Raw genomic sequence first — 16,896 nt, 5'->3', positions numbered from 1 at the left:
TAGTATATCTCCCTTTTGTTCCTCATTATTGTTTTTCTAATTTTCTACTAATAAATCTCAAGTATTCCAAGCAAAATTGATATTAAAAAGTTTTTATCATGTCATATATATGACATATGTCAATGGAGCGATTAATTGTGTGGCTTTATTTTATATATTAAAATTTTGCATCTTAAAAAAGTTTTTAGTATTACATCAATAGAGCACTAATTGTGTGACTTTATTTTATATGTTGAAGTTTTGCAGCTGGAATAATATAGTTGATTTCCTGGAGCATTCTGGGTAAATAATTGATACTGGGTTGCTTGATTGACGTGTTCTTTATACCACCCCCCCCACTTCCAAACTTACTCCCACCCTCCCACCCCTATCCTCTCAACTCCTCCACTGCCCCACTGCCCCATTCTCCCCCTTCCTCCACATTCTTTCCCCCTCCTCCACTTTCCTTTCCACCCTCTGCCTCCCCCCCCCACCACCCTTGGGCCTTCCTTTCCCCTCCTCTACGACCCCACCCTCTTCACTCCTCCATCTTCCAACCTTCCTTCCCTCTCCAGCCCCCAACGCTCTCCACTGCCCCACCATGTTCCCTTGATGCCAGTGGACGCTGAAATGATCAGGACACAGTTTTCACTTAACCACTAAATCTTTATTAATTGAATTTTTATTATAACATCAATACAATATTAGTAAATAGAAATATAAAGAGAATACAGCAATAAACTGGGGAAGGGTAGGTAGGAGGTGCAGGGGTAGTGAGAAGAGGCAGGGTAAGGAGGAGGGCTACTGAAGGGGGTATAAGCAAGGGCTCTTACTCATCATTTTCCTACAACTTCCATGAATATTTACCATCCATCATCATCAGTTTAATGCCAGCAACAATTTCTCAAAGGGTATCTATCCATCCTGTAACTCCCTAAAGGCTTTGCTCACAATCTCCATCCCTGGAGTTAATACCCAGGGCAAAGAGCCTCCACTAAATTATGTATCCAATCACCTTTGAACTTTCTCCCACTAGGTTTTATTCATGTCCAATTCGCCCTAAATAGGTTGATCCCCCTGCAGTTCCCTCCAAGTTTATTTGAAGTCATTACAGGTAGCAATCACAGGGGAAAGGATCACAAGTAAGTACACATGTCCACTTATAGAGATATCTAATACATAATATCATGCTAACTTTTAAACTAATCCCACCCACTTAAGATTACTTAATAGTCCCTCCCACCCTAAAATACTTATGATTATATATCCCCTATTACTTAAACTGATTACACAAAGAAATAAAACAATGCAAATTTCCACAGACCAATTTGATAGCATTCTACAATCTGAAACAACAAAGAACTTCCAGTCCCACCAGATGTGCATTCTTTCTTTAAATGAAAATGTAGTGTGGTTCCCATCTGGCTCTTCACCTCTACAGGCTGCTTTCATTTCTACCCAGGTCTTTCCAGTAGAGTGTTCTCTGTCGCAATCTTCGAATTCTATCTGATGTTAGATGTCTGCGGTGGATGACAACTGGATCAATTCAGGAGTCCAAGAGGTACCTGCAAACTTAAAGAGAAATCCAGACTGCACTCTATAGATGTGCCCCTCTTGTTTTGTGCACCTGCAAGTTAACTGTGCTAGCTCACATGATTTAATCAAACTAATTCTCCACTTGCCAATATCTCATACAAATACCTCATTGCTCAAACTAAACTGACCCTTCAGAAATGTATGTAAACTTCCTCCCTTTCATATCCTAGCACGATGACCTTAGCTAGTTCTAAGTTTCCCTAACAATGGGAGCTCATATCTTCCTTGATTTTTTAATTAACACTGCAAATTTGGGCCAAAAGTCAATTTTACCAATTTGTTTCAAAGGCTTCACTATTGGCTTTGCTTAACAATTCTGTTTTTTATTTATACCCTTTATTTTGCTCCCTTTCTAACTTCTTCAGATACAAATTTAATTCCTTTGCTTTTCTCTTTCTTACGAATAAAGGCATTTTTGTTGGAAAATGCAAAAAACAATTTAAAGTATTCAATTAACATAAGTTTGATCAACAGCAACAAAATAAGTCAGATGAATGAAAGGAAACTTAATAAAATTCTGATACTAGAGAATAAATTTCAGATTACTTATCCTTAACACCTACATTTATAGATAGTATATATAGCAAGAGAGCATAGTACACACTGCCAACAAGTTGTTCACAAGCTTTACTAAACAGCCAAACGAGCGTCAGGGACTTCATCCACGAATTGTTAACCCACACCGCTGTGCTCTCCATGAGCGCTGTTGTTGTTGGCCAACATCTCCAGCCTTCTGCTTGCAGTGATGGCAAACGTCAGTGTGCACATGCTGGGGCTGCAGACAATGGCCCATTCTAAGCCCTCTGCAGCTTGAAGATCAATTGACAACTATAAATTTGACACAAAACAACTTGAATTCAAATGTATGGAGGATGGATTGTTATGAGGTAAACTGAAGTGATGCTTCAAAATAGTCCAGAAGCACAAATGCACCATTTCAAAAGCAATTACTCTAAAACACGAGTGACTGACAAGCTTTCTGATTCCACCAAAAAAAAAAAAAAAAAGGAAAACTTGTTTTGTATTAAATAGCCAATTACGTATCTTCTTTGAATTTGTATATCTTTTTGTGTGATTGTTAAAGGCCAATCAATAAAATGAAATTATATATGACATTAAAATAGAAGATTGAAGATGAACAGGATGAACTATGATACAAATACTCCAGTTCTGAGGAGCCTCTCGTTCACAGTGTCGTAAGGGAAGTTCACAGTCAAGAAATATTTTACACTACGTTACTTCACAATTAGTTTAACACTAACAGTAAGAATTGGATAGTACTTTGTAATTCAATGGAAATAATTTCTGAAAGCAGTCACCACTTTAAAACACTGTTAAAGGACACTACTAACCTACGGCTAAAACTTTTAAGTATTTAAACATGCAAGAAAAAGGGTGGGTGATAATGAATATGTGAAAGATAATGATGAAAAATAAAACTTCACCGTTAGGCTTCTCTTCACGATAGGCAATCTCAAATATACACCATGATGTTTTCTACTGCTCAGACTGTATTCTGGCGATCGGAGGCTGTGTCGAAACACATTCTCCATGAAGCCTGCCTTTCTTCTCCGTGCGTGGCAGCAAAATGGAGTCTCAGCAACCAGGCAGGAAGGATGACAAATCCTGCAGCAGGATTAATGGCAGTAGTAAAGAATCAAACAGAAAGAGAGAGGTTAGACAAACAGTTCAAGGTAGTAGCAAGGGACCAGGCTAAAGGAAGTCAGGCAGTCCCAGGTTAGCACAAAGCATCCAGGAGACACCGGATGATGTCACTGGATCGAAGACAACTCTTGTGTTGTCTGTTGCTTTGAGTCACTTTCTGAGGCCCTTCAGTCATTGTCAGCTCATTATCAGCTCCATCCCCTAGAGGGGACCAGTCTCCATTTTGTGAACTCCAATCTTTTTAAAGTAGGTTACCCCTCAGGTAACACTCCTGGATCTGAAGTTCACTAAAGAAGTCCATATCCTCAAGACAGTGTCCAGTGCCCCAATTCCTCTTCTTCAAAGACATCCCTCCCAGGCATAGGAGTGTTAGTCTGGGTGCTAAAATCATTCCCCCTCTCTAAGCATCCTAATGCTATAGTCCAGTGAGGGGACTGATGATGAAATGCCCTGATGCATATGGAGGCAGAGACATGGATAGATGCTCCCAAGACTTCAGGCGATGCTCTTTCAGCAAAGTAACAATGCTCGTGAAAATTCTTTCTGAAGAACCAGGACGAGTTGGTAACACTAACTCAGAGCCTCTTTTTCTAAGAGTTGGGTACGGGACTTAGGAGTCATTTTGATTTGCTACTCGTTAGCCCTCATAAATGATTGAGAGGTGATCATATTTCACAAACATCTAAACACACCTGGAGCTACCAATAGTCTCTGGTTACCAGGTTTAAAGTTCTGTGGAAGCCATTGCTGGCATGGTGATGGCAAGGTGTTGTGACAAAGCCAGAGTCCTTGGGTACATGTGATTTGCACCAGGATATGAAGGCACACTCTTAACATGCAAGAGTCCATCTGAGAGGGCACTTCCTTCTCAGGCCTGAGGTGTTTCTGGGGCAGGGGTTTTGCTCCTGGGAGAACTGGTCGAGTTGCTGCTCCTTGAGAATTAACAGAACCATGAAAGTGGAGTTTGAAGATGGTGAAGTTTCTAAGGGTGCAGCAAAAAGATCACGGAAGCCGTTTCACACTGCACCACTGATTTTGGCTTCCTTGAAAAGGTGTCAGTCCTCTTCCAAGCGTGGACAGAGTACTGAAACTGCAAGAAAAGTCATCTCCTCCTCCTGCTCTCCCCCTCCATAAAGAAAACAGCATTTCCTGTTTGCGTCAGCTTCTCTGTAAATGTTAAATGAGGAATTTGGCAGCCTATAATTTAGATGGTGAGAGGTTTCAGTAGGTAAAACCCAGCCTTCCAGAATTCTCTGGGAAGTAAACTTTTTACGAATTTCAGTTAGATTGGCAGTCAAAGTGGAAAACTGAGGGATAATTTGTTGGTCAATATTATGTCTCCCAGAAGATAGTGGAGGTGTTTTGCTGTTTTAAGATATGTGCCAGTCGAGGGTGGCCCTGATCTTCCATAGCCGTTTCAGCGAAGGTTGGCCTGAAGATGCAGTACCCCAATTTAGCACATAGTCACTGATTGAGAAGCTGAACAGGAATACATTTTGAGGGCAGAGATCCTGCAGGACAGGAGAAGAATTCAGATTGCGCTGTAGGATGGTGGCGGCGGCGGCGGCGGCGGCGGAGGCGGCGGCTGCGGCGGCGGATACTGGGGCACCGGCGGCTGGCGGTACCAATGAGGATTCCAGGTGATCATCACAGGAACATACAGCGACCGCCCCTGGCCGTCCCGTCCCACTGGGTACCAGGCGAATCCTACTGGGTAGGTCGGGTACGTGCCGTAGGTGGGATACGTTTGGTATCCAGGGATCTGTGGAACGTACTCAGTGTACGTTGCCAGGTGAGCCTGGTCTTCCAAATTTGGAATAGACAGGCGGGGATACTGATTCTGGATAGTGAAACTGTTGGGAGCTCTGCAGTCGTAAGAAACTTGCAGCTTCCACCCCCTTTTCACCTGAAGAACCTGGGCTCCATTAGGTGCGACTGTTGGAGTAATCAGGCCATCTTTCACATTTCTGGCCACAAAATCTCGCAGAGCTGCCATTTCAGGTTCGGACAGTGAGTACACATGTCCGCTGGGAATACTGTGTGCTCCAGGAATCATTTCTATGGTAGGATCTACCAGGCGGTGATCTGGGTAGACGTTTTCATCCACTGGAGTGTACACATTCTGTACATAGTAATACCTCATGGGTGGGTAAACTCTGCATCCGTCTACTGGGTAATAAAATGACGGTTGTGCTGGTGGTGGGAGGGATGGTGGTATTGGAGAGTACATCCGGCAGTGGAACCTGCAGTATTCAGAATCAAAGACGATAGATCGGGTGCTCCATGTGATGTTGGGATCGTGTATGCTCAGCCAGCGCACCCCTAGGACGACGGGGAAGAACGGAGACTGAGTCACATCAAATGACAGCACCTCACGGTGATCTCCCAAGTCGACTATCAGGTCGTGCGTTTCGTGGACAACTGGGCCCGATGCTATGGGACGTCCATCAATTGCTTCTACAAGTATCGGCCAGTCTTTGATTCTTAGAGGAATTCCATTTTGGGCAACGTATTCGTGATCAATGAAGTTGCCAGAGGCACCAGAATCAATCATGGCTCGGACGAACAGGGTGTGTCTGCCCGGAAGATGAATCTGGAGCATCACTTGCAAGTGTGGAGATGAAGCATCATCTTGTGGGGACCTTATTATTTCCGGCCCGGTCGCTGAAGGTCCCTCTACAGCGGGGCCGGGGAGTTTCCCGCCGGCGAAGCCTTTGCGGCCTTGGCAGGACAGTTGTCGGCGTAGTGACCTCCATTTCCACAGTAGAGGCAGAGGTTCAGCTTTCGGCGTCTTTCTTTTTCTTCCTGGGTCAGGCGCATGCGGGCCCCGCCCACCGGCTCGGTTGGATCTACCTGGTGGTGGTGTGTGATGTGCGACAACACCAGCGCCCGCGGCGGGGAGCGCGGCTTGCGAGCGGCGGCTGCCCGGGCCAGCCTTCTCTCGATGTGGATGCACTGGCCGATCAGGGCGGACAGCGACTTGGCAACTTCGAGGCGGGAGAGCTCTGCCTGAATGTGGTCGCTGAGGCCCTCGTGGTATTGGTCAATCAGCGCGGGCTCATTCCAATCCAGGTCCTGGGCAATCATCTGGAAAGCGTTGGAATAGTCGATCACTGACCCCATGCCTTGGCGCAGACGTCTGATCTTGCGCTTGGCAGCCTCTCGCCGCTGAGGGTCTTCAAAGACGTGCTTCATTTCGGTCATGAAGGCTGGGTAGTTGTGCATCAGGTAGTGGGATCGCTCCAGCTTTGCGGAGGCCCAGCGGGCAGCACGGCCGGTCATCATGCTTGTCACGAAGCAGACGCGGACACGATCAACTGAGAAATCTCTGGTGCTCTTTTCCATGAAGAGCTGGCACTGGGCCATGAAAGGAACCAGCGCGTCTGGGTTGCCGTCAAATTTCTCGGGAAGGTCATCTGGGCACTCTTCCTCTATGGGAGTGGGTGGGGCAGCAGCCGCTGCGGCACCACGGAGTTCGATGTCATCTTCCTCATCCTGAGGGGCAGGCTCCACTTGCTCACGAAGGGAGGTGTTCTCCTCTGTGAGCTTCTGCACCTGGTTGTGCAGGTTGTTGTTCTCCTCGGACTGCTTCATGACCTTCTCTCTGAGGGAGTTGATCTCTTCAGAGAGATCGTCGCGCCTGCGATCTGCCAGGTTGGGGATGTACTGGCCCCTTTGGCCACTGCGTGAGGAGGAGGAGGAGGCGGAGGAGGGAGCGTTGGGGGGAGGAGGAGGAGGAGGAGGTGGGCAGTCGGGCCCCAGGGTGAGAGTTGGGGTGGGAGGAGACCTCCCAGGTGTGGCTTCACTCCCGTGGGGATGGAGACCTGAGTCCTGGCCTCCTCTTCCACTCTTTCTTCTTTTTATTTTCAAAAGCTTTTTGTTTCTGTAAATGAGGATAAAAGCATAAATTCAACATACACAATCAAAGCACCATAATACAAAGAAGATTTTAGCATTTAAAGCATCTACCAAAGTACTTTAAATACATGAGTATTTAAAGTATCTCTTTGCTCTCCCTGCTTACATAAATATGTAAACAACAAACAAAAACCTTGCAAAGAAATAGATAACAAAAAGCACCCTACTTTTTGATGTCCAAATGACCTTTTCCTCCTCAAAAGTCACCTGTTCATTATGATTCAACAATTCAGAACTGTAGCAACAGCCCGCTTACCTTTCTGATTATAAAAGAACTACTGAGACGCCCTAAACAAGTAGTTTTATATCAAGAGAGCAAACCCAGAAACTTTCAAAGCAAAGATGGATACCAAATAAATTACACGAAATAGAGCCAAAATCATAACTGTTAACAGAGAAGTTACCTGAAGAATAGCTAATATTCTAGCCAATAGGGAACCAAAAAAATATAGGGGGGAATTAAAATCACAATGCCTGTATTCATCAGCCCTGGGGGGAGGTGGGGTGTGCTGGCAACTCTCACCACCCTAGTCCACCTCTACAGAGAAGGTACCTGGTTATCAAAACAAACAACTGCCCCAAAACCCACCAGATTGTCTAAGTTACTTTTCTGATCATAATATGATTTCCCAAAGAGAATTTTCTATGGGACAGAAATGGCACTGAGCTGCAACGTGTGTATATCAGTCTCCCTCCTCATTATGCAGTCAATCAACAAATATTAATTGATGCCTCTGAGGAGAAGCGGGGCTATAAAATGGGACATTCGAAGAAGTCCAATAATAGTACATCTCAAACTTATAATAAGGACGTAATTAAATAATGCAGGTAAAACACACAGTGAGTGTTCAATACCTGTTAGCTGATATTAATAAAGTTATTAATAAGAAAACAGCAAAGCAACTGTCTGTGTAAAGAGGCTGGGATTAAAACAGGGAGGGGCTGTTACTATGGCAATCTGGGCATGCATTTCCCATCTAAAGAGATATATATATTAATACTGTGTTGGTCAAACAAATCCAGGGCCTCATTTGACTTTCAGATCACCAGTATGCAATCCCTGGTTTTTAAACAAGATTTGTCAGCACAGCCCAACCCGAAAGTTTGTAATTTAGGACGGGATAGGGCTATACTCCTAAGGGGTAGGTAAGTGGCACTGTGTGTGCGTGTCTGTGTATGTGTGTCTCTGGTGTGTGTGACGGGGGAGGGGGTGGCGCACTGGCTGGGCGGGTGGGGAGATGAAAGATCCTAATTATTGGCAAGGTGACAATAAATCCCACATACAATAAACCATTACACAGTGTCTGCCTGTGTACTTCCTGAAAACAGGGTTAAACGCATCCAGAGTAATTTAATTATTTTAACCTCAATGATTTTTTAATGAGCAAATTCTCATATTTGGAAAACTTTAGGAAAGTGCTCAAAAGTTTAAAAACGTGATATGCAGACTGCCTGTTCACTAACTTTTATCTTGGAAGTCCCAGCCACCTGTTTCTTTCTGACTCATCAAGGCAAAAATGGATGCCAAATTAATTACATAAAACTTTTTATTATATAAAAAGGTAAACGTGTTATTTAGCAAAGTTAGGTGAAAAAAAGCTAATATTTCAACCAACACGGTCCAAGAGAAAAAAAAAAGGTGTTGAGAATCAAACCTGATGCCTGTAATCTTCAGTCCTGTCCCTGGCTGTGGAGAAATACCCCTTCCTCCTTCTTCCTAAGACCCCTCCCAGTCCTTTCGGCCCCTCCCCTGCCCCAACCCCACCACCCACACCCACTTTCCCTATGGGCTGTGCTGTTGGGATGGCCTCCACAAAGAGTCCTTAAGGGACAGAATTACTGTACCATTTTAATAGTTTTAACCTGCTACTTAATTACTTTAATAACTTAGGCTATAAAAACAATGAATAATTGACATTCAAGATAAAAAGTTTAGGAAAAATTAGAAGATGCAATTAACACATAGCCTGTGACATTCAGTTTCCATTTCCAACTCCTTAAAGACAATTATATTGGTAACACTCAGAATATAAGGTTACAAAATAATGCAATTATTATTCATTAAATTAATGTCCCATTAAAAATAACTAATAAGCACAGGTCAGGTGACTCAGGTGCCCCTTCTGTCATCCAGACATTAATACTTTCAAAACTTAGAAACGAGATTTCTGAAAAGGCATTTACAGCATGGCCTGGTGCAGCGGGACCCAGGTCAGGAAGGTTAACAACCTACATGTCAATCACAGTCACTGAGGTGGGCTTTACTGAGACCCAGGTCTGATGGTTTTAACATCTGCAAAACACAAGGATGCAACAGAAACAACAATACATCAGGAAATCAGCCAACAATTACCGTACTGTTTAGGGGAAAAAGGAGATCAATAGGGGTTTAAAACTCAAAAGCTTTTGGTAGACAGGAAGGTAATACAGCAGTGAGAAGAGAGAGGTGAAGATAACAGGAGGGGTCGCAACTATGTAACTTGGGGATGCATCACTCCTCCCCAAAGACCTTCAATTTTTTTGAGTTTTTAATCCAATGCTGGTCAAACAAATTCAGGGCCTTATTTGGCCTGCAAGGTCACCAGTTTAAGACCCCTGACCTTTACCAATATCAGGCCTCAGGCCTCCGCCCCTGGAGTGGGACTCTAAGTCCTAAAAGAGAGAATTACAGAGTAGTTTAACCATTAAAAGTGCTAGGATAGTGGACAGGCAGGTTAACAGTTAGTGTAAGTAAAGTTTAAAAATGTTGAAACAGCAACAGGAGCACTGTGACTTAATTTGAATTACAGAACTAGGGCTCCTTAAACGCCCTCTGAGGAGGGGCTGGGCTGGGGAGGTAGAGTCAAGAGGTCTGTTCCGAAAACCTGAAAGGACACACAACATAAAGCCAAGCCAACTTGGGACAGGTGCCATATTTACATATGAAAAAAGAGTTCAGTGTTAGTCTATTTAGTAATTAAATACATTTGATTAATTTTTAACTCTTCATGATGACTTCTGAAAATTTCTATTCCCCCAAACACATCAAAAAGTAATAATGGCAGCCAAAAACTGCCGCACATTAAACATGCATTAGGAAATGACACTTCATTAAACTCTTAATTGTTTTACAGTTTCAAATGTTGTCCAAGTTTCTTTTTGAGTACTCTTTGTGAAATGCAAACTCTATTAGTATGCATGTTTTTACCCTTGTTTTGAACCTCTTTCAAAGGTACACAGAGAATTTCCAAAGAGGGAGGCACCACAAGGTGGCAAGTGGGTAAAAAGACAATGGGGACTTACTGAAAGCTGTAATTACGATAAGTACATGCTATCCATAGATTGTATACTTGTTGGGGGGTGTGGGGTTGTGTCTGACAACACCCCCAGCCCCCCCGCAAAGTCCTGGCTCACGGTTTACAATATATAGAACCAGGTTTTCAAATTTCTTCATTTAGTTAGAAACATAAACATGGTACACCTGACTGGCAGGAAGATATAAATTTGTTTTATGTAGATGTTTAATAATGCCAGCTAAAATCCTCAATCTTGTAATATAAACACTTTGTTACATTACACAAATTTTATATGACAATTATAGACTATTAAATAATCCACTTGTCCCAAATTTAAATAATTAGCTTTTGCTTTTTATTTTTAAAAAACTATTTGTAATACTTTAAATTAATTTAGTTGTTTTGTATTATAATTACAGCTTACATTATTGGCGTTTAAAAATGCATATATATATATTTTTTTAATAAGACAAGCAATCCCTTGGACAACTCAGGACAGTAAAGCACCATAGGAAAGATCCAGGAGCAAAAACCAGAAAACACCTGCAGACACCAAGGGAGACAGCGAATAAATCAATTTATTCTGGACATTTAACACATATTTGATGAATGTCCACCATGTGCCAGGCACAACTAATAAATATGTAGGCAGGCTGGCCAGGGCTAATCTCCTAGAGCTGGAAGAAAAAAATCCAGCTTCACAGGCATGCAGATAAACGCCTCTTCCTCACTCAGAGGCCAAGCCAGCAACACCAATAAACCACTTCAAACTCCTCTATGAAACACAGTTCAGGCTGTTCCTTATTTGCATCCATCAAGGCATCCGATTCCAGTACATCCCACCACAAAGGTCCACTAGTGTCTTAAAAAAATCCTTAAATGTGAAAGTATTTACAACAGTCTATTTTTGATTTGTAGTAAAAACATTTAGCTCGACTGCCCTTAGAGGCTCCAGCCACGTCAGCTTAGGAGCACCCTTCATAACCCACTATAAGGGGTTTAAATTGTGGGATTATGTTATCTAACATATGCAAAGTGCTTATAAAAAGCACTTATAAATGACAGGTAAATTTACTATTGTTGTTAATTATTCTTATTATTGTTAAATTTATTAGACACTAGTGGATAAAAAGCAAAACCGGGGCAGCAGGGAAACCGCAGGAGGGTGGGGCTGTGCAGCCAGGCTCAGGGAGTGAAGGCACGCAGGCGCAAAGGAGGTGGGCCTGAGGGAGGGGCTGGGGCCTCACACTGCGCAGGCGCACGTGGCTCTGGGGGAGGCGGGGCCGTAGGCCAGCTCTGTAGAGGCGGGCTCAGGGAGGGGCCAAGCTTTGGAGAGGCGGGGTCTGACCAAGTCACCTCAGAAGAGGTGTGGTCTTGCGGGGGGGGGGGGGGGGGGGGCGCTCCTCAGAGGGGATGGGGTGTGGCTGAGCCACTTCCGAGGAGGCGGACTCAGGGGAAAGTGGGATCTGGGGGGGCCATCTCACAGGAGGCAGGCTGAGAGGCGTGGTCTGGGGAAGCAAGGTCTGGAAGGCGCGCGCTGGGAAGGCGCGCTGCAGAGGAGGAGGCGCGCTCTGAGGAGGCGCTGGGAGGCGCTAAGCAAGCTCTGAGCACATACTGCAGAGAAGGCACGCTAGAATGGGCGGGGCATGTCTGAGAGTGGCTGCCTGCCTCTCCCAGGATCCCCCCTCCCAAAATCCCTCCCACCAGCCTCCAACAGCCAGATTCATTTCATGCAACAAGAGCAATCACCTCCAGATCCAATCCCCCTCAATACTAAGCAAACCAACAGTTTCCACAAACTGTTGCTGGACGCCAATTCGCGCCACCACTACAACTACACCGCCACTTCAATCAAGCGCAACTAGGCAAGGCAGCCCGCTCTGCCACCACCAAAAGATTCCCTTTTACACTCAAATCAGCGCTCCTTCATTCGACTGCTATAGCAGGAATGGTGTGGACAGAATGTTAAACACTAATTTTTGCCCAGGGCTCCATTTTGTCTAACAACACCATCATGCAGCGAACCGTCCCGCAGAAAAAAACAGTGGGAACCATTCCAAAAGGTGTGTTAGAGACAAAGGGTGGGGTCCCCCTCTAAGAAGACAGAGTAATCTTACTCCGCAGCTCATGTCCCTCTACAGCTGGTTTTTTTGTAGTGGAAAACAGTGCAGCTTGTGTACCTCCGCAGCTGTTATTACTTTGTAGTGCATTTTAGGTGTAAATTATTCTGCAGCTCATGTACCTCTGCAGTTCCTGTGCAATAAAGCACTGTTGTGGTTCTAATTGTATCATTTTCGTAGCACTAATTTTCTGCAGCCAAGATTTTGTGCATTTAAGGCGCAAATCAGTCTGCAGCTGGTATATGGCTGCAGTTCATACTGGTTTGTAGTACAATTGAAGCGCCCATCAGTTTGTAGCGCAATTGAGGCGCCTATCAGTCTGTAGCGCATCTGAAGCATCAGTTGTAGCGCACTGAAGCGCCCATCAGTCTGTAGCGCGTTTGAAGCGCTTATCAATTCGTAGCGCATTGAAGCGCCAATTAGTTTTAGCGCCTATCACTTTCTAGTGCATTTGAAGAGCAAATTGGTCTGTAGCTCATGTGTGTCTGCAGCTCATGTCTGTCCGCAGCTCATGTCTGTCTACAGCCTGTATCTGGACTTGGGTGCCGGAAATCAAAGCCGTGAAGGCTTGGCTTCTCCACTCTGTTTTGGGGTACAGCCAGTAAAGGCATGACAAGGTTTGCGTGGAGACATTCAGGGGCACTACTCCATCTCCCGCAGCTCCCGCTAAGAACGCGGAATGAATGTGATCTTAAAAAAAAAAAACATCCTCACCGCATACTCACCACGCGAGGACTCCTCTGCGAAGACACGAAGGACGGGGTCCCACACCTGTGCCAGGCGTGGGCTCCGCTGGGTGCTCCGCAGCCCGGAGTGGCTCCGGACGCGAGCCCGCTCAGCGGACCTTTCGCGAGGCTCAGTGGACGCTCTTCGCCGTTCTCCCCAGGTCGCCGTCAGGTTTCTTCGACACACACCAACCGAAGTTGAAGCGCGTGTACCCGGAGCGCCGACTGGGAGCCTTATATAGGCTGAACAGAGGAGGGGGGCGCCAAATCCCAGAGTGCTCCGCGGGTTAGGGGGGCGGCGGGGGGCGCGGGGGCGGAGGGGCTGGGGGATGGGGGTGGGGGCGATGGCCAAGCTACACTGGCCCGCCGCTAGAGGGAGTACGGGATTAAGGAGGGGGTGCAGGATGCTGATGCTGAACTGGCCAAGCTGGGAGGAAAGAAGAAAGGGAGGGGAGGGGAGAATCGAGGACGGCAGGCCTAGCCAGGCCAAGAATGCAATTGCCCCGGTGGTGGGAGCCGGGAGACCCTTGTGCTTGGACGGGACAGGGTCGGGGGACACGCAGGATGAGCCCCGCGACCACTGGCACCTTCTTGCTGACAGGTTAGTGGCCCGCGCGCGACGGGAGGTCCTGGGGCCAACAGGCCACCGCCTCCCCATCCCCCGCCCGGGTTTGGGGTACCCGGGCGCATTTTCCGGGTGTCAGCCCTTCTTGCTGCCTCCGTCCCCACTGCACCCCTTCTCCAGGGAACCCTGCACCCCACTTCCCGGGCCCTGTGCGTCCCTTCCGAGGCTTGACCCCTGGCCTTTTCTTTTTTTCTCCGCGCCCCCGCGGGCCCCTCCCTGCCAAGAGCGCGCAGAAATTCCATCTCCAGTTTCCATTCCCCACCCCACCCCCAGCCCCAGCCCGGGTTGCGGACCTCTCCCGATCTCTGCAGCAAAGAGCTGGGGGTCGCTGCCCATTTTTCTGGGGGGCCCCTTCCCCCGCGAATGCGGCCGGGAGGCGAGCCAGAGGAAATGGATGTCAAGCTGCCTCCCTTTCTACACAAACATCTTTTTTTCCTCTCCTTGAATCCGATCGGGAGAGAACACAAAAATGTACATTTGAAACACCGAATTCCCCCTTTTCCTAAACGCATTTCTTGGCGGCGGAAACGCCGTTTTTCTTAGGTTTTACCGAGCAGGGAAGCGGAATCCTGAACTGCTGGCCGCTAAACAGGCGTTCAGGTCAGGGTTAACCCCGGCTGGGAGCCAGGGACGCTGCAAACAGCACCGTTTGCCCCACCAAGTGCACTGTTTCGAGAAAGCAAAAACAATTAAAAACAGCTGTGGATGCCTCGAGTGTGCTTGGCGGGCTTCGGAGGCTCCCAGCGACGGCCTTTTGGTGGTGATTACGAGGTTTACGCAGAGACCTAGCTCTCCCCGCAACGTTACGTTTTTCTAAATCTTGTAGGGAGAACGAATACATTTAGTCACGGTAACTGCACGTTTCATCCTTTCAAGCGTGTTGCCGAGATTCGGCCACAAACATCTCTCTGTATTTATGCGTAGAAACATACATATTTTACGTTAGAGAAAATTACTTGCAGTGAGTTAGAAGACTCTAAAATACTGATGAGGAAGGATGCTAAAAAAAAAAAAAAGCCTCAACACGGATTTCCATTTAAGCGCCTCATAGTATTAGGCGATGAGAAAACGGACAATCTGTTGATAATCTTAGTAAAAGAAGTTTAAGTTAAAATGGAAAACCGAATTGTCCACAGCTGAGTGAGGTTCCAGAAACACGGCTGAGACACATGCGTATTTGAAGGCTAAACTTGGGCATGTTTTAGTAACATGGCTACAGATTATTTTATACTTAGAGGATAAATAAGAATTTACCCATTGTAGGTGGCAGAGTGGCAGGGATCGCACTTAAAGCGAGCCTTTCTAGGAATAAACAAAACTGTGGCACATTTACTGAGGTTTTACTTTTTATCAGAAATAAGAGGTGGACCCTCAGATAGATGAGTGAATGAAGTGCAGATTTTCAACAATGAAAGATATTTTTCTAGGAAGTTGAACACAATTAAACTTTTCAGAAGTGCCTTTTAATCTTTAGTATTCACCCTTGTCTGCAAGATAGACTAATTTCAGGATTTCTTGTGTTTCTTAGCGTACTGTTCTGGTAACTGCCAGGCTGTCAAATTCTTAGCATTTTTTTTCTTTTGTCCGGAAAAGTTACTTCACCTAGTCTTTAACTGATAGACATTCTTCGTCTAAAAAGTGAGGTTAAAAAGCAGTGTAGATGGTAGGGAAAATTGACGTTTAAAAATGTATCCCAACACTTTAAAGTTTGAACCAATTTGAATTTTTTTTTCAAAATGTTAACCAGGATTTTTTTGGTAAAAAAAGAAAAGCAGCTTTAGTATTATTTTTATCATAATAAAAGTAATTCCTATTCATTGTTCAAAATCCATGGGAAAGAAATTCCAGAAAACTGGAAAAAAATCGAGAAGAAAATCAAGATCACCTGTAACCTCTTCAGCCTGAGATAACCCCCGTAAGCATTAGAGATAACCTCCGTAAGCATTATGGAGTCCGCTTTTTCAGACTTTCTCTATGTGTAAATATGTACTTAAATAATATTTTTTTATAGAGTTACATATATATAATTTTAAAAATTAAAAATGGATCAAATCAGTTTTCGTCCATTATTTTCTTTCCAAGGAACTTTATCAAATGACATTAAATTTGCAGAGTTGTTTTAAAGGAAATAATATTAATTACTTTTTCTAATTAAAAATTTAAATGAAGATTAGTACTTAAATATTTTAAACCAGAGAACTGAAATTTCCTCTCATTTCACTATTCTAACATGCATGTAGTTATCACTTTGGTGTATTTCCTTGTGTTGTTCCTCTATATAAGAAATAATTTGTACTTTGCCTAGAAATAGAATTTTCCAAGGAAAAAAACCCGACATCAGTAGATAAGTAATTTTGATAAAACTTTTTATCTAAATATGAAGATGAAAACAAAATACATTAATAGACAAACCCTTTAGATAACATTTTTGTATTATCTAAAACCACAAAACAACATTACAAACCAACCTTCTGCCCCAAAAATTAATAGAGAAGAATTTTAAACACTTTTTGATGTTAGTATCATAAATGAATTTTGGATTTTCTCAGATATTTGTCCCAAATGTTGACTATTTCTTACACATTTTGCACGAGACTACATGTAAAACAAAAAGTGCTAATGTGCATTATTTACTTTATCAAATAACTGGGCATTGTATTTGGACATTTTAATCCATTTTTGTGAGAATTTGGTGTGGATCTATGAAGCTGTTTTTTTTTTTTTTACCACCTGTGTTGAACTTCTAGTGTAGTGAGAAAATTGCTCTTCAAAAACAAGTGGGCTTTTCACTTGTTAAATAATAAACGAGACTTTCTGTTTGGACGTTTTACCTGTTTTATGACAATTTGCTGTTTATCCGTGAAGGTGTTGATCTACCTCACTTACTGAGCTTAATTTCTCAGGTGGGAGGAAAATTGTATTTCAAAACAAAGTGGAATTTTCACTTGTTAAATAATCATTGGACTCTCTAATTGGAGATTTTATCTGTTTTA

General features: G+C 44.3%; 2 protein-coding genes across 17 annotated transcripts in view; one reads left to right on the top strand and one right to left on the bottom strand.

The window, feature by feature from the left end:
- Window positions 1-974: 974 nt before the first annotated feature.
- On the bottom strand, window positions 975-13,534 carry PEG10 (paternally expressed 10). Of its 2 annotated transcripts, none has more exons than NM_001172559.2 (2): window positions 13,279-13,534; window positions 975-7,123 (listed from the first exon to the last, which is right to left on the bottom strand). In NM_001172559.2, the coding sequence occupies exon 2, from the start codon at window positions 7,000-7,002 to the stop codon at window positions 5,917-5,919; it is 1,086 nt and encodes a 361-aa protein (NP_001166030.3). In that variant the 5' UTR covers window positions 7,003-7,123; window positions 13,279-13,534; the 3' UTR covers window positions 975-5,916.
- Window positions 13,535-13,593: 59 nt separating this feature from the next.
- SGCE (sarcoglycan epsilon) overlaps window positions 13,594-16,896 on the top strand; it is a 66,991-nt gene continuing 63,688 nt past the window's right edge. For 9 of the 15 annotated variants that reach the window (XM_014739126.3, XM_070265681.1, XM_070265680.1 and 6 more), the window contains exon 1: window positions 13,651-13,879. In XM_014739126.3, the coding sequence (XP_014594612.2) occupies window positions 13,771-13,879 (109 nt within the window). In that variant the 5' untranslated portion in view covers window positions 13,651-13,770. Of the gene's footprint in view, window positions 13,880-16,896 lie in introns of all 15 variants that reach the window. The other 6 variants (XM_005609223.4, XM_023639215.2, XM_070265687.1 and 3 more) reach the window with 5 other exon arrangements.

This window comes from Equus caballus, chromosome 4, assembly GCF_041296265.1.
Source record: "Equus caballus isolate H_3958 breed thoroughbred chromosome 4, TB-T2T, whole genome shotgun sequence".
Classification (NCBI taxonomy): Eukaryota; Metazoa; Chordata; class Mammalia; order Perissodactyla; family Equidae; genus Equus; species Equus caballus.
This window is presented reverse-complemented; position numbering and strand designations above follow the sequence as displayed.